Source organism: Eubalaena glacialis, chromosome 6 (genome assembly GCF_028564815.1).
Source record: "Eubalaena glacialis isolate mEubGla1 chromosome 6, mEubGla1.1.hap2.+ XY, whole genome shotgun sequence".
NCBI lineage: Eukaryota > Metazoa > Chordata > Mammalia > Artiodactyla > Balaenidae > Eubalaena > Eubalaena glacialis.
In genome coordinates, this window is record NC_083721.1 from 12405707 (window position 1) to 12426538 (window position 20832).

General features: G+C 39.5%; 1 protein-coding gene across 1 annotated transcript in view; it reads left to right on the forward strand.

Annotated features, from left to right (window-relative positions):
• Window positions 1-20832, forward strand: part of SYNJ1 (synaptojanin 1) — an 83981-nt gene that overhangs the window by 16220 nt on the left and 46929 nt on the right. Inside the window, exons 3-8 of the mRNA XM_061193992.1 lie at window positions 6398-6484; window positions 8747-9014; window positions 12076-12301; window positions 13079-13162; window positions 18511-18572; window positions 19727-19823. Of these exons, the coding sequence (XP_061049975.1) occupies window positions 6398-6484; window positions 8747-9014; window positions 12076-12301; window positions 13079-13162; window positions 18511-18572; window positions 19727-19823 (824 nt within the window). The remainder of the gene's footprint in view (window positions 1-6397; window positions 6485-8746; window positions 9015-12075; window positions 12302-13078; window positions 13163-18510; window positions 18573-19726; window positions 19824-20832) is intronic.

The window sequence follows — 20832 nt, forward strand, 5'->3', positions numbered from 1 at the left end:
TTGTGGGATCTTAGTTCCTGGACCAGGGATTGAACCCAGGCCCCCTGCAGTGAAAGCGCAGAGTCCTAACCACTGGATTGCCAGGGAATTCCCCTTATGTATTATTTTAAAACTTACAAAACATTCCCTTTTGTGCCAAAACCTCTCAATTTATTTTTGTCTATTAGATGAATACTTAATCAATAGCTGCAGTGTTTAGAGTCTCTGTGTTAGGTGGGCATCGTGTTGAGATATAAAGAAATAAGACTTAGTTTCTATTGCTACTAGTAGACAAGTGTCTGTGGTATAAAGTAAAGAGAAGAAAGAGATTTCCTTCCAGCCAGAGTAATCAGAGGAAACTTCAGGAAGAAAGCGGCATTTTTTGTTAGGTATTGAAAGGTGGGTAATATTTGGAAACACAAAGATGGCTAACAAGTATTCGGGATGGAGAGAACATGGTGAACAACAAAAGAGAGGGGAGAGAGGGGAAAGAACATGGAGCCTGTAGGAGGGGAACAAGTTACTCATTTTGGCTAAAGCCTGGGATGCAAGGGGAGAGTATTAAGGGAAAAAGAAAGATGGGGATGGATTGAGTAAAGTCATTACAAATGCTGTGTTTTATCTAAAGGTTATACACGTTATTTTAAGGTGTTATGGCTTTCTTTCTTTTTTTAAATTAATTTATTTTTGGCTGCATTGGGTCTTTGTTGCTGCGCGCGGACTTTCCCTAGTTGCGGCGAGCGGGGGCTACTCTTCATTGTGGTGCGCAGGCTTCTCATTGCGGTGGCTTGTCTTTGTTGTGGAGCACAGGCTCTAGGCGCGTGGGCTTCCGTAGTTGTGGCTCGTGGGCTCAGTAGTTGTGGCTTGCGGGCTCTAGAGCGCAGGCTCAGTCGTTGTGGCACACGGGCTTAGTTGCTTCACGGCATGTGGGATCTTCCCAGACCAGGGCTCGAACCTGTGTCCCTGCACTGGCAGGTGGATTCTTAACCACTGTGCCACCAGGGAAGTCCCATGGCTTTCTTATTTTAAGTAATCTCTTTATAGTGGAGGAATCTCAAATTATTTTCTAGAATTAAATTACCAGAGAAATGGGACAATAATTTAATTAGATCCCTCCTAATCATATATTTCTCTGTATTTCATGGAGTTTCATAAAAGAAGGGAATTTTTTTCCCCCAATTAAAAAAAAATATATGGGGAGGGAATAAAATGGTATTATAAGAGTTTATCTTCATGCCATTTAGAGAAAAAAGCTTCATAACTTAGGAATATGCACATGTATTTTCAAAGTTATTTTTGCTGGCTACATTAAGAAAATTTTTTTAAATTTTTAAATAATTTCAAATATATGGAAAAGTTGAAGTTCAGTACAAAAGAACTTTTTTTTTTTCTGAACTATTTAAGACTACTAAGTTGCCAACAAGGTACCCTGTCACCCCCAAATACTTTATTACATATTTCCTAGAAAGGTATTCACCTACATAACTACAATATAACCATCAAAAAATTAACATTGGTACCTTACTGCTGTCTAATCCTCAGACTCCATTTAAGTTCATCAATTGTCCCAACAATGTCTTTCGTAGCAAAAAAGATCCAGTTGAATTTTGTACATTTTATTTAGTTATCATTGTCTCTTTAGTCTCCTTAAATGCGGAAAAGTTTCTCAGTCTTTGACGTTTATGACCATAAAACTTTTGAAGATGAAGGCCAGTTGTTTTGTAGAATGTCCCTCACTCTGGGTTTGTCTGATGTTTCCTCATGCTCAGATTGAGGTTATCTTGGCAGGAATATTACAGAAGTGCTGCTGTGTTCTTTTCATTGTATCCTGTCAGTTGACACAATCTTGACTTGTCCCATTACTGTTGGTGTTCACTTGGATTACTTGGGTTAAGGTGGTGTCTGGCAGGTGTCTCTGGCTGGCTCTTTTTTCCTTCATAATTAATAAGTGTTTGGAGGTGAGGTACTTTGAGACTATGTATGGTCCCATTGCTCTTCAAACTTTCAGTTTATGGGTTTCTTCAGTGGGTTGTAATCTGTTACTCTTATAATTTATTTTGATGCTCAAATTGTCCCAGATTTCACCAGTAGAAGAAGCCCCTTTAAGCCGGCTTCCGCATTTTTGTAACATGCCACCATCATTCTTTGAACACTCCCTTACTTTCTGGTGCAAAAACATGTTATAGGCTCATCTTGTCCCTGCCCTTCCCCTGGAATTTGCTGTTTCTCCAAGGAGTCCTAGTTCCTTTTAGTGGAGAATGGTACTAGAAGGCAAGATCTGGGTGCTACGTGTGCTGTTTGTTATTGGGGTATTGCTGGTCATGGTCCTGTCAATGGCTAGAGCTAAGGAGAACATATAAATGTATATGTATATGCATACATAGTTATACCCACCCATTTGTATCTCTGTCAGTCTGTCTCTCTAGAAAACCGTGAGTTCATACTGGTAACTCCAATTCTGATCAGCGCTGCAGTGTCGTTTCTAGTTTTCTCTCTTTCCATGTTTGCAGTTCCCTTCTCTGACAGTGAGAAGCCTACTCCTGTGGTCTTTGATCATTCCCCTGTGCATAACCACTCTCCTGTTGCCCCTGCAGCCTCCTCCACTGCGTGGCTGCCTTCTTCACCCCAGTGGGGCTCCAGCACCCTGCCTGGGGCTCCCTCCACTGCACCCTGCCTTCTCCACCCCTCTCAAGCTCCAGCATCCCGTGCCAGGCCACTCCTACTGTCTCTGGATGGACACCACCCTCCTCACTCAGACTTCAGCATCTCCTGCCCGGCTGCTCCTCCCCCCAGGTGGATGCTTTCTTTCCCTACCTCTGGCTTCAACTCCATGAACAGGGCCACCCTTCTTACTCTACCTAGACTCTCACAGCCTGCAAAGGACCTCCTTCCATTCACCCCAAACCTTTGAAGCGTAAATGGAAAAATAGGTAATCATCTGCAGTCCTTTAGATTAAAAATATTTAAGAAGAAATCACGTGGTTTTCTTTTATGACATTGGAAGTGTCTAGAGTTAAACGTTCGTATGGCTCTGAAATTGCATTCACCAGTTCATTGAACATAAATTACTGAACCCCTCTTGGGTGCCAGGCACTGAGCTAGGTCACCAAGGATAGGACGGTGAGCTAGACAAAGCCCCTTCCCTCATGAAGCTGCATTCTCTGACTCTGTTTAAGCTTAAACAGGTTAGTAGCAAATTAGTAATCTCTCTAAGCCTGTTTCCTCATGTCAAGTGGAAATAGTCGCAATTCTGCTCATGGGGTGCTTGTGAAAATTGAATAACACATGAAAAATACCTAGCCCAGTAACTAGTTAGCTACTGTCTTAATCATCACAGAAACAATATACAAGTACCTCAGCTAAAACGATATTCGTCACTCTAAAAAATCATTTAAAATTTTCATTTAATATTTTGAGGGGAAACCAAAAAAATTCCTGGCAGGGAAAATGAAATCTCATCTATTCTTTGAATCATTTTTTTTTTCTTTTAGCATACTTTTATCTAAGAATATGCACTTTAGTTTAAATTGTGTGTGTGTGTCCTGTTTCTTGAGTCTCAGAATATAATACAAAAGCACAAATAACTAAGCAGCATGACATTTGTTTGCATGTTTGAATCAGGTGACAGTCTAATAGATGGGTCTTCTTTGGGCCTGAAAGACGTGGTAGATTCATATGTCTGGAGCACAGTTAATGAAAAGGTAATTATTATGCATTATTAGAGAGAGAACATTTTGTTGCAGGGTAATTTGTTATAAAATGACTTTCTCTTTCCTAAGGGAAGGCGATGACTTAATATTAAAAATATATTTTCTTTTTAACCCTTACTAGCTGCTGGTATTGGAACCCAACTGGCTGCTGCTAAAACTGATAGATACGTCTAGTAACGTCTATATTACTCTACTAGTGATAGTATTTGACATGCATATAGCATGTAACCTGTAAAACTCTGGAATAGTATTTGCCCTGCAAGCCATGCCTTCTATCATCAGAGATATAGCAAGCCTCTCTAAGGTTTGCTTTTGTACATGTGGTACTCTTAACAAGGCAGTATTTAGGGGAAGGAGTTCCTATTTTACTTTATAAAATATTAAAATTTATGTTGTGATGTTTTCTAGCTGTGTTCCTTGTCACTGAGTGTTAGGAGTAACTGTTCTCTAAATATATAGTGCAGTAATAATAATAGGAACTCTAGGAATGCAGAATGAAATTCAAATCCCCATAACTTTAGTGGCTTGGTGAAATCTTCCTCACTTCCTAACTTCATACTGGGTGGTTTGATAAAGATAAAGACCTACCCCTAATAATGAACATACTAGAAAATTGTGACAGTATCAGCTAATTGAGTGACTGAGTCCTTCAGTCTTAGCCTGTGCTGCCAGCTGGCAGAGCACAGCTCATTCGAAGGCAGAAGTGGGATAACTAGGAAGAAGTATAAGAGTAGATGGTCTGAAAAGAGGTGAGACAGGCGGGGAAAGTGAGCTGGTCTGTAGACCCCTGGAGAAGAGCTTCAAAACAAAGGAAAAGAGCTCTAATGCAGAGTACTATGGGATATTAGGAAAGCAGTAGACTGAGAAGATAGCCATTTTGTTGGCAATAAAGATTGACAGAGAGGGACTTCCGTGGTGGCGCAGTGGTTAAGAATCCGCCTGCCAATGCAGGGCACCACGGGTTCGAGCCCTGGTCCGGGAAGATCCCACATGCCGTGGAGCAACTAAGCCCGTGCGCCACAACTACTGAGCCTGCGCTCTAGAGCCCGCGAGCCACAACTGCTGAGCCTGCAGACCACAGCTACTGAAGCCTGTGTGCCTAGACCCCGTGCTTCGCAACAAGAGAAGCCACCGCAATGAGAAGCCCACGCACCGCAATGAAGAGTAGACCCCGCTTGCCTCAACTAGAGGAAAGCCCGCGCACAGCAATGAAGACCCAACGCAGCCATAAATAAATAAATAAATAAATAAAAATTTTTAAATGTACTATAATTCTGTATCAGAATGTAGTTTATTAGAATTTATAACATACTATCGTTCATGTACAGATCATAGAGGAATGAGGAAAGGGGAAAGGGGTAAGTGCAAGAGATAAGAGGTAAATAAGGAGTGAACCAGTCAACTAAGAGGTGAGTTGGTGGGGTATGGGTAGGGAGTGGATAAGGGAAGGCAGTAAAGAAGAAAACAACTGGAAGGGAAAAGATAGAATGAGAAAGAGGCTCATACCCTTCCAGATTTGTAGACCTTAGAATGTAGTATTTGTACTCGTCCATTGAGTTACTAGCTGTGGTTTATGTTTCTTTGGTTCTGTGTTCAATTTTTAATAAGTGTATTTGCTAAGAACTAGGCATTTTCCTTTAAAGCTTCAGGATTTGTTTTTTTTGTTTGTTTTGTTTTGTTTTTCCTGAATAGAATAACCACAACAGCCCGTCCTAGGGAAATTATTCTGTGGGTTATATTCATTAGCAGATAACATTAACTTCATAGCAGAAGAAATAAATCCAGACAAAGACCAGACTGACAATTTCCCCTCTGCTAGACTCTGTGGTCAAGTATTGCCATTAGCTTTCATTATTTAAACCGTAGTAGCCTTCTGTGCGTCAAGCACTGTTCTAAGAGTCGGGGATGAAAGGATGAATAGGACAGAATTCCTGCCTTCAAGGAGCAGGCTGGCTAATGAGAAGGACAAGTGTTGAGTATATTTTAAATGTTTGGGCAACGTGAAGAGGGAGCTCTGTGAAAGACCTGTGCCTGGAGGAGTAAAGAAAGGTTTCCAGAAAGTGACTTTGTGCCTGTGTTTTTATAGGGTGAATAGAATTTTGCCAAGAGGCAAAGGTTGGGTAGAGTCTTTCAGGCAGAAAGCCAGATCGCTGTGCAAAGGTACAGAAATGTAAAAGACCATGCTTGGGCCATAGTGAGAGTTTAATCTGATTGGAGCCTAAGATGCAGGGGGTGGGAAGGAGAGGAGAGTTATGAAAAATGAAGCAGAAAGGGTATGTTGAGGCCAGATTCTGGAAGATTCTTTGTTAAGGAGTTGGGTGTTGTCCTATAGGGGATATCATAACAGAGAGTGTTCCTGGTATTAGAGTAGGTGAACAGATCAGTGGGACACAGAAGAAAATTCAAAAGCAACCTCCAAAACATATGAATATTGTTAAAGGTAGTACTTCAGATCTTTAGGAGAGGATGGATTAGTGAATAGATGGGGCTGGAGTAACTTGTTAATTCTTTGGGAAAAACTGTTAAGTTACTGGTTTGAAAAAATATTTTATGTGATGCATTTATGTTAAGAATATCAGATTTAGATTTGGACATTTTTGCTTGAAACTCTGGCTTTATAGCTAAATAGAATCTGATATTTCAGGTACTTTTTCTCACCCTAAAACTTTTATTTATTTATTTATTTATTTATTTATTTATTTTTATAGCATCAGCAGAAAAAGAAGCAATCAAGAGTACATACTCCAAAGTTCTAGATGCCTATGGACTTCTGGGTGTTTTACGATTAAATCTTGGTAAGTAGTCAATATAATTGATCTATTTTTTTCATTTCTGTTTTTGTAATTCTAAAGATTTGAGAGAGACTATCTATTTCAGACTCTATATCTGAGCTATAAGTGCGGTAACAGCTTTTAAACCTTAATTAAGCTAATCTTGAGATAATGCTTGTTGCCCGAAAAGGCATGCTACACACTCATGCTCTTGTGATTTTTTTTTTTTTTTTTTGCCAGCTCATTTTATGAGGCTAGTATAATCTTTTTTTTTTTTTTTTAATGTTTTTATTTATTTATTTATTTTTATTTTTGGTTGTGTTGGGTCTTCGTTTCTGTGCGAGGGCTTTCTCTAGTTGCGGCAAGCGGGGGCCACTCTTCATCGTGGTGCGCGGGCCTCTCACTATCGCAGCCTCTCTTGTTGCGGAGCACAGGCTCCAGACGCGCAGGCTCAGTAGTTGTGGCTCACAGGCTTAGTTGCTCCGCGGCATGTGGGATCTTCCCAGGCCAGGGCTCGAACCCGTGTCCCCTGCATTGGCAGGCAGATTCTCAACCACTGCGCCACCAGGGAAGCCCCTCTTGTGATTTTAAGTTCCAGAGACAGCGTCCTATTTGAACACTTTAAGAGACTGGTATCAGTTGTCAAAAGAGAAAATCAGGGCATTGCCCTTTTTCTTTGTTTCAGTGCATTTAGGAAAAGATGTCTTAGTGGGAACCACACACTGATTTCCCTGGTTTATAGTGGGAAAGACATCTGCTTTGTATTCAAAAGGTCTCAGTTGAGCCTGTGTCTGCTATTTAGTGTCACCATGGGCTGCAAAGTAACCTTTATGATTCTATAACGGTGTGACTCGAAGCGTGGCCCAAGGACTGGGCCACGTTCCATAAACTGGGTGAGTTTACGTTCCATAAACTGTTTTGTTATTGGTCTGGATGAGATAAGAAGCCAGCACCATTGTGCAAATCAACACATGGCTTCCTTCATTGATAAAGTCTTACTATGGAGAAAAAAAAAGAAGTCAGCGAAACCAAATGGTGAACTTAGTGATGTCGTTTTCTGTTCTGGAAGAAGCACCTTTTCTCACCATGAACTGGTAACTGAACTGGTTCATGGGGCATACTTTGAGGAGCTCTGGTCTATCAAATGGAGATTTGCCATATGTTATGAATCTATCACATGTAAAGTACTGTGCCTAGTGCTTAACTAATACTGTCTTGGGTCATCCTCGCAGTCCAGTGAGATTTGTTTTAATCTTATTGTCTAAGGGTGGATATCTCAGGTTGGTTATGTTAACACAGTGAAGTTGGTCTGGATAATAAGTAGTGGAGGAGCCAAGGCGCAGGGTGCTTCTGCCTACATTAAAGCCCACGTTCAAAGTACACCACTGCTGGTGGTTAAGAATCCGCCTGCCAACGCAGGGGACACGGGTTCGATCCCTGGTCCGGGAAGATCCCACATGCCGAGGAGCAGCTAAGCCCGTGCGCCACAACTACTGAGCCTGTGCTCTGGAGCCTGCAAGACACAACTACTGAAGCCCGTGCGCCTGGAGCCCGTGCTCCGCAACAAGAGAAGCCACAGCAATGAGAAGCCCGCGCACCGCAACCAAGAGCAGCCCCCGCTCGCCGCAACTAGAGAAAGCCTGCGTGCAGTAACAAAGACCCAATGCAGCCAAAAATAAGATTAATTAATGAATTAAAACAAACAAACAAAAAAAACCAAAGTACACCACTGCTGAATTCCACCTTCATACCCATTGCACAGAATTTTTGTCAAAACTAGATGAAAAAATCCCTATGAGTTTTTTATAAGCCAAATTGCTTTATAAATTGTTTCCAAGGACTTTTGTCCACATAGCAGCAGCAGCAGCTCACAGTTATGTGCCATTTTTTCAGCCTTACTATTTACACAAAACTCTCACATTCATTGTCTTGTCTGAACTTCCTAACAATCTTAAAGGAAAGGTAGGGAAGATAACGCATATATTTTTTAAAATTTGATAAATCTTGCATACCCTTCGATTAAGTAGAGGAACAGTTTCATAAATGTGAGATTATTCTGTTAATGTTTAAATGCTTCATTATACTGAATGTATTTAAACAAGGATGTTTTCCCCCTAACTTTTGCCAAAATCTAGTTGTGAACTTAAACATGTCTATGATAAACTTAAAATAACCACAAGGCCAGATTTTCAAACATGGAGACACGAGAAGGAAGGCAGAAGAAACTTTGAATAGCTTGAAAAACAATGGGACTTTTCATCCAGTTAAAGTCTTTGGTTTTTGCAGGTGATATTATGTTACATTATCTGGTCCTCGTCACTGGATGTATGTCTGTTGGAAAAATTCAAGAATCTGAAGTTTTCCGAGTTACTTCCACTGAATTTATATCACTACGAATCGATTCTTCAGATGAGGATCGCGTTTCAGAAGTGCGAAAAGTGTTGAATTCAGGAAACTTCTATTTTGCATGGTCCGCATCTGGAGTCAGTTTGGATCTGAGTCTTAATGCCCATCGTAGCATGCAAGAACATACAACCGATAATAGATTTTTCTGGTGAGTTCATATTGCATTTTTCCCTTTGTAATCACGTGCTGTGCAACATAGAAGGTTGAACAGTTATTTCCAGAGATAGCAGCAGTGGGCATTGCCCATTGAGCACACCACTCTTTCCTGCTGCAGGATCCTCAGCAGAGCATAGCAGGCATCCACTGTCATTTTTTTAAAGTCGTCATGTGATGTGAAACCCATTTACTCTCCCTGATCTAGACTGACCTTCCATTTCAGACATATATTTAAAATACTTATTTTAAAATTAGGAACGAATTAATTGTAATACAATTGTGTTACTCACGTCCACTGTTCTTAGTTTTGAGGTCTTGTCTCTGGCAGCATTGCCTTTCTAAGCCCACATTCCCTTATTATTTTTAATTTTAAGGTTGTTAAGTAGATGATCTTGATTCAAGAGCAACCGACTACGGGGAAGTAGTATGCTGGGATAAAGTTTAGCACTGTAATAAAATAAGACTTAATAAAATTTACCATAATAAAGTATGTAACTGTGCCATGTTTCACGATTATGCATAAGTGTGCTGTATTGTAAGTAAGCACTAATGGGGGCAGGGCCCACATGACTGTATTAGTATCGCTTTATTGGAGCAGACCAGATTTCTAGTACAGCTGATCTCTTGTCCACAGTCAGCATCGATGTTGACTTTTTTCCTTAACACAACGGACAAATTTTATTTCATTTGTTTACTTATGTTATAAGGCCAAAGTCCGGGACTCTGCTCTCGGTCTCCCTCAGTAGTTCAGATTCAAGGTGTTTCCTCCTGTATGCTTTCCCTCCCACTTTCACTATCTGCCTTTATGGTCCTGGAGAAGGCCCTGGGTGTCAGAGGGCTTAAAGTCAACAACGTTAGGACAGGAAGCTAACTTCAGAGCAATAGCTTGGTCACCTTGTAGCTCACATGAAAGTGTCTTGGCCCAGAGGAGTGGCATGGGGGAGCAGAGAGGGCAGAGTGAAAAAGGGCTTTGGAGCACTGTAGTCAGAGACTTGGAGCCTAGCGGAGGAGGAGCCGATGGGGGTGGGGTGCGGTGGGGAGGGCCGTGGGACAGATGAGTGGACGGAGTCCTGTCTGCCTGTGTCAGCCCTACACTTTTCTGACGGAAGAGACATTGAAGATTCTGCAAAAGGTAACGGTGTTGCAGCTGGACTTAGGGCAGCTATCCTTACCGTTTTCCCCCCTGCTCATTTTTACCCAAAGTTTCTTTGATTGAGAGAGAAAAGTTTTCCTGCCATAATTAGAAGTCCAGGCAGGTGCAGATGCATTGGCTAAATGCTCAGCAGTCCAGAACATCACTAAATTTAATCAGTGGGAATATTTCATGTACCTTTTCATTCAATTGTGGCTAGAGGTGGGGCAAATTTAGATAACAGATTGAAGGGTTTATCCAGCAGGAGACAGGCTGAGCGAAGGGGAGGCTGAAACGCCAAAGGTGAGTTTTGCTCATTTTACAGTTTCTACAGTTTTGCTAAGGATTGGATTCTGGAGCTTCACTTTGCATAGAAAAACGAAAGCTCTTAGAACTCATTGTGCATACCCTTGCAGCTTAACCGTAGGAGTATTTTCCAGGATACAGCCAGGTAAGTTTTGTAGCCAGAGCGTAGCAACTTCCTATCACAAAAACCCAGGTAGCTTTACTCCATTGGAGATTTGAGGCTGCTGCCAGTCGAGAGTCAGGTGTAAATTTAAACAGAATCAAAACAGCAAGGCATTGACTGCAAAGACAAATGAGAACTGACAGCAGAGGGAGAAACTCTACCTGAGCAAATGTATGGATCCCACTTCTCTTTAAATGGGGGACCTCTGCTAGGACAGAGGCCTCAGCTGTGGTGTCTGGACAGACTGGGCCACAGATTGAGCTTTGCCTCAGGTCAGTGTAGATAATAGTAAAACGTGGAAGCTTAGGTCCTATTTTGAAATTAATGATGGTCATCGGATTTAATGTTATCGCAGGAGTAATCCTGCTACTCATCGCCATTCCAGTATGCTTTCCTGAGTGGATGAGAAAGGCTGGGGTTGTAGCTGGTTTTCCAGGACTGCACGGGGCCACCACCTGTTTTCTCTCTCCTACAGCTGTCGCCTGAGGAGGAGGGTGTTGGGGACAACTGCTCCAGCCGCGTTGCTGTGTATTCTTGGTATTAACGGCCCTAAGGCATCAAGAGAATGCTGTGACATTGTTTTTATACCTCTTAAGACAACAAGATAGTGCAAAGCACTTAAGAAAGATTTCCGCTTAAATTGGTAGTTTTAAAACTCAGAGAACCAAGCTTCAGTATTCTAGAAACTTCACTTTTGTAAGGCACCTTTTTATCTGAAAGTACCAGATAGAAAGTTTTTCTGCACAACAGTATATTTGCTTTGGTGGTAGGTTGGTGAGGAGCTTCACATGTTTGCTTTTGGAGGAATAAGGTTCGGACGGAGCCCCTGAGGCGGTCAAGCAGGATGAGAAGATGGCCGGCATGGCAGGACCCCAGCCCCTCATCCCTGCTTTAGCCATAGCAACTCTGCTTTTATGTTTCCTAGTCACCAGCCTTCTGCGTGTTCGTTTGAACAAAACTCTTTGCCCCAAAAAAGTTTGGCAACCAGGCCCCATCCATTATCTAGAATGTAAAAGTATTTGGAGCAGTGGAAAACTCTAGACATGCGTTAATACGGTAACCACTAGCCCATCTGGCTATTTAAACTTAATTAAAATGGAGCCTTATAAAAGTCAAGCCTTAAGTAGAGCCTTCTAAAGTAGGGTGGGGATATGTGTATGAAACCCTTTTTTGGAACAAGTGATAAATACATTATGAATAAAGGCATAACAGAAATGGGGCCCAAATTCTAAAATCATAGAATGTATGCTTCTTTTCTATGGACCATAGATCACATGTCCAAGGATCTCATTTTACAGCCCTATCTTCCAATCCCTGGCATAGTAAATGTAAATGAATTGATTTATTTTTGGTGCCTTTTAATGTGCATGTTCCAGGAGCACCATTTTGAAACGTACGCTGTGTGTTGTCCAGTGCTCATTACGCTAATGCAGTTACTTCTTTTTTTGTTAGGAATCAGTCTTTGCACTTGCATCTCAAGCACTATGGTGTGAATTGCGATGACTGGTTATTACGCCTCATGTGTGGGGGAGTAGAAGTCAGAACAATTTATGCTGCTCATAAACAGGCAAAGGCTTGCCTCGTTTCCAGGCTAAGCTGTGAACGAGCTGGGACCAGGTTCAACGTAAGGGGAACCAATGATGACGGTCACGTCGCCAATTTTGTAGAAACAGAACAGGTATATGTTTATATTGCTTAATTCATGTATTAGGGGAGGGGCACAGAGAATAATAGAATAACAGATTTTTATTGATTCGGAACTCATTTCGACACTGTAATGTCATTTTATGGTTGTTCTTGGCTACTTATTAGCCTTAAGAAAGGATTCCGCAAAACAAACTTATTTAGCCATGGCTCTTCAAGTAAGTAACAAAACTTTTTGCTAATCAGCATGGCATTGCCAGTGTCATACGTTTTAGTATTGAATTTAAAATCCTCAATTATAGAGCTAGACAACTTAAGAAAAGTGTGTTTTGGTGAAATTAAGTCAAACCCAACTCTTAAAGCTAAGTATATAGTACCATTAAAATGAAAAGTTATAATATTTTTGACTATGAAACTATGTAATTGTAAATTCAGGCCATGCCCCCAGTCCATTTCAGATCTTCAAATTAGTTTTTGAAAAATAGAAAAAGCTAAAGAAAAAAAATGAACTCTGAAGGTATATGTATAAAATATTGAAATTCAAAAGGAATTCCTCTTTAAAAGTTGTAATTCTTATGCTTCTATAGTCACTATTTTCTTGGTTAATGTATATAGAAGAACTATCACTAGTTGAAAAAAGAATCCAACTTATTTAGTGGCCTATTTTGGATATTTTGTTAGGATCATTTGTATATGAGAGATTGGTCATAAGATATAACTAGCGTGCACTAGAAGTTAGTAAATTTGTCTTTTGATGTAGAGGTAACAACTTCGTCTGTGGAAATATTTTACCCATTATTTTTCTCTGTAGGTTGTGTACTTAGATGACTGTGTTTCTTCCTTCATACAAATCCGGGGGTCTGTCCCATTGTTCTGGGAGCAACCAGGGTTGCAGGTATGTGTTTTGACATTCAGTTTTTTTTTCTCTTGAGAACTTTCCATATTTTATAAAGTTTCAGGATAGTTTATCAGTTCATTGGATAGTTCTATTACTCAGTCTAATAATATTAGCTAGATTCATAAATGAGGATCCAAGTATAGAGGTCCTGGAATTGTTCTAGTTATTTTTTCCTTTAATCTTCTTTTAAATATCCATAGAAATTCAGCTCCCATATTTAATATTAAAATTTTGATGTTTTCATGGCACATTGATTTTCAAAGTGTTTCTGTGCTTACTATCTCAGTATCTTAGTGTATAACAATTTAGTCTCTGTAGGTAGAAAAATGTAGTAGTTAAAACAAAGCTTCTGAAACCAGACTTCTCAGTTTGAACCCTTACTCACCACTACTAGTTTTGTGATCTTGGGCAAGTGATTTAACCCCTTTGTGTCTCAGGTTTCTTATCTGTAACATGGGACTAATATTAGTAGTTCCTACTTCTTAGGTCTTAGGGTTCCTATGAGGATGAAATGAAAAGTGCTTAGAATAGTAACTGACACACACCATCAGCACTAGGTAAGGGTTAGCTATTGTTGTTAATAAGAATATATCTGCTACTGAAATTTTACTTTGTAATTTGTAGTGACTTGTCATCTTGAATATGTTCTCTGTTTTGCTTTCTGATCATTTTTTCCTAAACTTTCCTTTGTTGATTAAATGTCTAACCTTTAAAATGTAAGATTTTTTTTCACCTAAGATCATAATACTGGATTGCCCATAGTAGTGTGATTTTGCATTTTATTTTTATTCAAACATGTTTAGTTCTTAAAGTGTTAAATTATATTCATTTTAGGCTTCTGGTATATAATGTGTAGTAAATTTTGTGCCTCAGTCTACAGTATTGAGAAAACGGACAGAAAAAAAAAAATCTTGCCTCCATTTAGTTCACAGTTGGATCTCTCTTACATTCTAGGATGGTTATTGTGGAGAAAAATTGCAGACCACTTGAACCTTTTCAATAAGGCAGTTTATTCAAGACAGGCTAAGAATTAACAAGGATTAATACTTGTACTGCTTTGCTAAAATTCCTGAGTTCTCGTTAAGACCAGTTTAACTCATGTGGGTTTTATCTTTGGCATATAGGCGTAACTTAAATAGATACATTGTTCCCCAAGTCTCTCTTGGGAAAGAATACCAACCCTACCCCACTTCTCCTAACTTTTTTTTTTTTTTTTTTTTTTTAATTTTATTTATTTATGGCTGTGTTGGGTCTTCGTTTCTGTGCGAGGGCTTTCTCTAGTTGCGGCAAGCGGGGGCCACTCCTCATCGCGGTTTGCGGGCCTCTCACTATCGCGGCCTCTCTTGTTGCGGAGCACAGGCTCCAGACGTGCAGGCTCAGTAATTGTGGCTCACGGGCCCATTTGCTCCACGGCATGTGGGATCTTCCCAGACCAGGGCTCGAACCCGTGTCGCCTGCATTGGCAGGCAGATTCTCAACCACTGCGCCACCAGGGAAGCCCCTTCTCCTAACTTTTTGTGACCAGAGAAGGGTGTTTGGAATATTTGCTTTAAGAAATTTCTAAAACCCTGCTTTGATGCAAGGTAAATGCTTTTGCTTTAGAGACAGGCTGGTATAAGAGATTGTAATAGCCTATTTATAGGCACTCTGTTTTACTGCTTTCTGTGTTATTAAGAAGTTCAGAATTACAGTGTTTGGTTATTCAGTAAGGTTGGATCCTGAGTAGTTACATTGAGGGATCCTCCTTGGGTGGGACTTCCTTCCGACTTCCTTCTGTGTTCTGTGGCCTGTCCACACAGGTAGTCTGGCTGGATAATGTCATTTGATTATGGGCTGAAAACTACAGATTTTTAAATCGTGCCTTTCTTGATAGAGATAGTAATTTTTTTTTAAATATTTATTTATTTATTTGGTTGCACTGGGTCTTAGTTGCGGCAGGCAGGCTCCTTAGTTGTGGCTCGTGGTCTCCTTAGTTGTGGCATGTGAACTTTTAGTTGCAGTATGCATGTGGGATCTAGTTCCCTGACGAGGGATCGAACCCGGGCCCCCCGCACCGGGAGCACAGAGTCCTATCCACTGTACCGCCAGGGAAGTCCCGAGATAGTAATTTTTGAGATATCAAGGCAGTCCAGCAATTCTGCCAAATCGTCACTGAGCTGGCCTGTTGTCTCAGGTTGGGTTGAGGATTGGGTCAGTAGTTCCCAGTTATTTAGCTTAGTAGTTTTTAAAGCCAGCCTTTCTTTGAACAGGGATGGATTTGTTTCATGAGTATCTTTTATCATTTCCCCACCATTCTAAAAGAGTAGGTAATAGAGGAATGAAAATAATAGATATTGATTTAAAAAAATAAAAATATCAAGACCCCAAGTTCATTTTCTCATAGAAGACAAATAAGGACTTTTGACTTAGGGTGGCTGTAAATGGTCGTTAGGTGTCCTGTGTGTTCTCGGGACTGGAATTTATTTTTGGGGATCCTTGAAGTTAGTGTTGCCTAGTGAGATGTCGCACTTCACAAGTCACGGACGGAGAATCCTCAGGCAGTTGTCCCTTGTTCTACCTCTTTTCCTCCATGAATAATTCCTCTCAGGTTCTTAAAATATTTTAAAGGAATCTTTGGAAGTGATTTTAAAATGCAGATTCATGGCCTCAACTTCACTTGAATCTTTTTGAAAGATTCAACTTGAATCAACTTGAATCTTTTTGAAAAGATTCAAAAATAGAATCTTTTGGAATGGGGCCAGGAATCTGCATTTTAATTTGAGTGGTTAGTTTAACCACTCCAATTAGAGAACTTGTGTTGTACTGGATCCTTTCCTGCTGCCCTTGTGGCGTATCCAGCCCTGCCTGCTCCAGCGGCCAGTCCTGAGCCAGCAAGGCAGCCCTGTGACGCTTAGCCCCAGCTTTCTCCTAGGTCTTGGGACTTTCTCTTTCTTTTCATTCCCACTCCTGTCATCTCAGTTAAGGTCTTCATAATTCCTTCTTGCCTGGAAGAGTCTCACAGTTTTCTAACTGGTCTCCTCCCAGCTTTCTGGCCATTCGTACCACTTTTGATCTATTATACTCATCAGATCTAGGCACCCATTTCTTCATGTTCTGGCTTCCTCTACTTATCCGGCTTCATGCCTGGCTACTTCCAGCAAGAATCCTCTGCTCCCCAAATGAAGGTTTGTTGTCCTTCAGTAGCCGACTCAGATCTCGTGGAATGGATTCCAGTCACTCCTCCACACTGATCTCTTCATGAAATCCTTGAGTTCTTCTAAACGTGTATTATTCTGTACACATTAGGTGTATATAGTCTTGTATCCTATGAGAAATTCAAAGACTGTAGTGATGCTTCAGAGAGAGCTTGCAATCTGGGGAGACAGGCCTTTTATGGAAAAGATAAATATCAGTATCAATTAGTTTGAGGCATCAGAAGAGTTGTCATAAGGTGCTGCCCAGGTAAGAGTGATATTTCAAGTGCTGGCAACTCACTCATTTTACTTATGATTTCCTTTTTTTGAAGGTATTTAGCATTTATAATTTGTAGTGTTCCTCTGATACTATATCATTACATTATATTATAGCCTATATTAGTCTTAAAAGATGGTAAACATCATGAGATTTATGCGCGGCGTGGTGTGGCACATTGAATTTTTGGTTGAATTGAAGTTTCAGAAATATGTGAACACGAAGCAATACTATTGTCAGAAGATGATGTTCCATACCACCCAATGAAATGGTTTTCTAAAAATATCTTTGATGTAACTTTTTTTTTTAAATTGGGTAAATTTATGGTTATTTAAAGCCTTAAAACTTTTATCACCATTGACATAACTTTTTTATTGTAGAATTTTTTTTAACATTGAGTAATAAAACCTAGTCTAGTCTAACCAACAGATTGCTGTAAGAGTTATGATGTGTAGCTAATTGTGTATATGTGTTGGGGAGCAGACAGTTGGGAACAACGACAGCCGTTACCTAAAAAACATGAGAAAACTTGTATTTTTTTCACCTTCTTAACAGTTGAGAGTACTGTGCAAGATAAATGTTAATGAATAAACAAAATGCCAAGTCTTGAACTTTTATAGAGTTATAGGCAATTACCTGAGAGGACTCCAAAGAGAAAGTTTTCTGCCGCCTAAAATGCTTAAAGTCCTGGAGCACACATCTTTCAAAATTTAAGTTTTTATACAGTCTATTAAGTACTAGAAAATGAAATGGAATATAGATGTGACATTTGGCTAATCAATTTCTTACTAAGAATAAAAAGCACTAAAGAGAGAATCCACTGATTTCTCAGGACAGTCATTCAGTTGTCTCATCAGATCAGGAGGGGTAATGCTGAGTGAATGATAATACTGTTAATTCAGTTTTGAACTTGGATGGGCATATTAGTGCTTATTTTCTAGTTTTATTTGTCTAACTGCATGACTGATTTGGCAGCCCTCCTCCCACGCCGCCTTTAAAGTCACTTTGTTCACAGATTAGCAAGAACGAATTCTGGGGAACCTTGATCCCAAAGTCTCAGGGAAATGTTTAAAAGTGAAATTCAGGGAAAGAATCTTGTCTCACCGCTGTATATCTTCTTGGCATCTGTTATACCTTTCTCAATTCTGCCTCATCTCTCTGTCGCTTTCCTATAGGAGAAAAGAAAAACTGTAACAAAACACAATCGGTAGTTATTTTCCATCTTGTTTAATTCTCTTAACCCAGATTCTCTGATTCTGCAAAATGTGCTGTTACTGTAGTTGTGTGCCTGAGAGATTGACTTGGAAAGTCTGTTTTTCCAGGAACAATATTTTTAATTTGTAGGATCTTTGGGTGAGGGAGGAGTGAATAGAGTATTCAGCATAACAGAGAAGAAAAGAATATGTAGACATTGCACTTGTCAGCAGCCCGGAAGAGTAGGAATTTTGGTAAGGAGGCCTGAATTGTCATGCGAATATTTTTTGAAATGAATGCTGTTGCCCTGAGAGGACAAGTTTATTCACTTGGCTGTATTTGGTTTTTTATTGCCCAAATGGCAGTATCGGTTGACATATAAATGGCACGTAGTTTGAGCTTAGAACAAGGTAATGTATGTGAAAGCACTCTTAAAAATATCTTACATAAATAAAAATTCTTGTTAGTTTACAAGTGTTTCATAATGGTCTAACTTCTAGTCCTTTTTTTGTGAGGTTGTGTTTTAAAAAATAAAAGGGATGAGAACCTCCTAGAACTTGTTTTTTAAAGAATATCACGAATGGCAATCACTCAGCTCACTACTGGGTGTTTAGCAAATGCATTGTTACATACTGTAAACAATATTTCTTTTGTCTACATGTTGGCTTTTGGTATGATTAAACATATTTTTCTTATCTTAGGTGGGATCTCATCGTGTTCGTATGTCAAGGGGGTTTGAAGCCAATGCGCCTGCTTTTGACAGGTAAGACTGATTATTTTTACATAGTGCTGTAGGTTTTGATATTGCTAAGCAGTGAGACTAGTTGTAATTGTATTTACTGATTCATTTCAGCTTTTTTGGCTCTAAGGAAAATTTCTTCTTGACTCCTAATTTAACTGGAGAACAGTGACACTTACTGTTATGAATTCTAGGGGTGGTAGCACTAGGTGTGTGGGTCTTGTTGTCTGGGCCTTAAAACTACCTCTTACCAGTGTGCTGTCCAGTACGGTAGCTACTAGCCGCATGTAACTCTTGAGCGTTTGAAATTGACTAGTCCAGATTGAGATGTGCTGTAGGTATATAATATATACTGGATTTGAGACTTAGTGCAAAAAAAATGCAAAATACTTTATTGATATTTGTTTTATATATCAATTACATGTAGAAATGATATTTTAGCTATATTGGGTTAAATAAAATGTATGTAAATTAATTTCCTCTTTTGAGTTTTACTTTTTTAATATGCTTTCTAGAAAATTTTAAATTCTGTCTGTGGCTCATATTACATTTCCTTTGGACAGCATTGCTCTCTAGCTTCTGGAATGGTTAGAAGCTGGAGCAAATAAAGGCTTATATTTGGGGTCTCTTTTTCTTAAGGCTAGAGCTATTAAAGAGGTCTCTCTGAATACTCACGGAGTGTGTGATGTCCTCATGTGTGAGGTGCAGCCCTATGCCCTCTGCCCTTGCTGCCTTCCCAACCAAGCTAGGTGGCTCGTGTTTTCCATGCCTGTCTAGCTTCAGCCTCAGGGTGGAGAGGGATCTGGATGATTCCAACAGCTCTAGCATAGGTGGGAGTTTAAGTCAGAGAGGAAATTGCATTAACTGAGTTTTTATAAATTCAGAGTCTTGAGACCATGTGGAATGGATTTGTGTCCAGTTTTGCCAATTCTATGAGTTTAGGGGCTTCCCTGGTTGTCCAGTGGTTAAGACTCCGTGCTTCCACTGCAGGGGGCTTGGATTCGATCCCTGGTGGGGGAACTAAGATCCGCCATGCCACAAGGCACAGACAAAAAAAAAAAAAAAGAAAGAATAAAATACTGCCGCGTGGGTCCTGTTTAATAATGGGTTCCTGTTTATTGAAAAAAGTTTTTGGCTTGTCATTTGACATATGTTTATTTCCTTTCTTTCTTTAATAGGCATTTTAGAACACTTAAGAATTTATATGGTAAACAAATAATAGTAAATTTGCTTGGATCTAAGGAAGGGGAACATATGCTAAGTAAGGCTTTCCAGGTAAGTACGATCATTTTTTTCTTCTGTTCTGGCCCATGGACACCTAGAATGGTATTTTTAAATAATATGATAATCAAATTCTTCCAGGAAGTAAATTACTTCCTAGAAAAAGATTGGGTACTTGTTAGAACCATTCATTCTTTGGGGAAATTAGGCAACAGTTTAGGGTAATCTTGCTGAAATTGGGATTATGGAAAGCTTTCAAGGCAATTGACCCTGTTTTCTAATCTGCTTATTTATGTTGTAGAGAAGCAGAAGGATACCCTCCCCCTAAAAAATGCTCGTCTGTCACTGGCATAAAGATAACAGGCAGTTTCTTCCTTCATCTGTACATTGTCTTGCCTATTTCCTAGAAACCATAGTCACTGTTTTAAACCTATGAAATGTTGAATAATGCATTTGTGTACACAAAAGACTTCTTGTACTGATGAGAGAAAATTTGAGAATTTTCATTAAATAAGAACCTAAAGAAATGTCTGACTTCTAAGGAAAAATATTTTTCATAAATGTTTATTGAGTTTGAATTGATATAAATTATAGTGTTACATAAGATTATAAACTTAAACAAAATGGTTAGAAAACATTTTCTAAAGTTTAAGCTAATGAAGTCCAAAATTAATTATTTGGCTATTTTGTTTTAATATTGTTAATAAACAACTTATACTTTAGAGAATGACTTTTTATGGTAAACTTTTGAAACGTTTGTATATATTGAATGAAGGTATAAAAAAATGAATTTTTCAATTTTTGATGGGCTTTGTCTTAAAAAATAAGCTGTTTTATTTTGAGATTCTGTAATAGATATAAACAGTCATTATATTTTTATGGTAAAAAATGAAACGCTGGTGGTTGGAAATCATTTTTCATTTTCTAAACCAGATGGGAATGTTATTTAAGTTCCCTGATATTAATCATGTCATACCCAATCTCTCTGGGATAGTATATGAGGTTTTAGGAAAAAGATGCCATAAGATATCAGCAAGTAATTTTCCATTTTACTGCCAGTGGC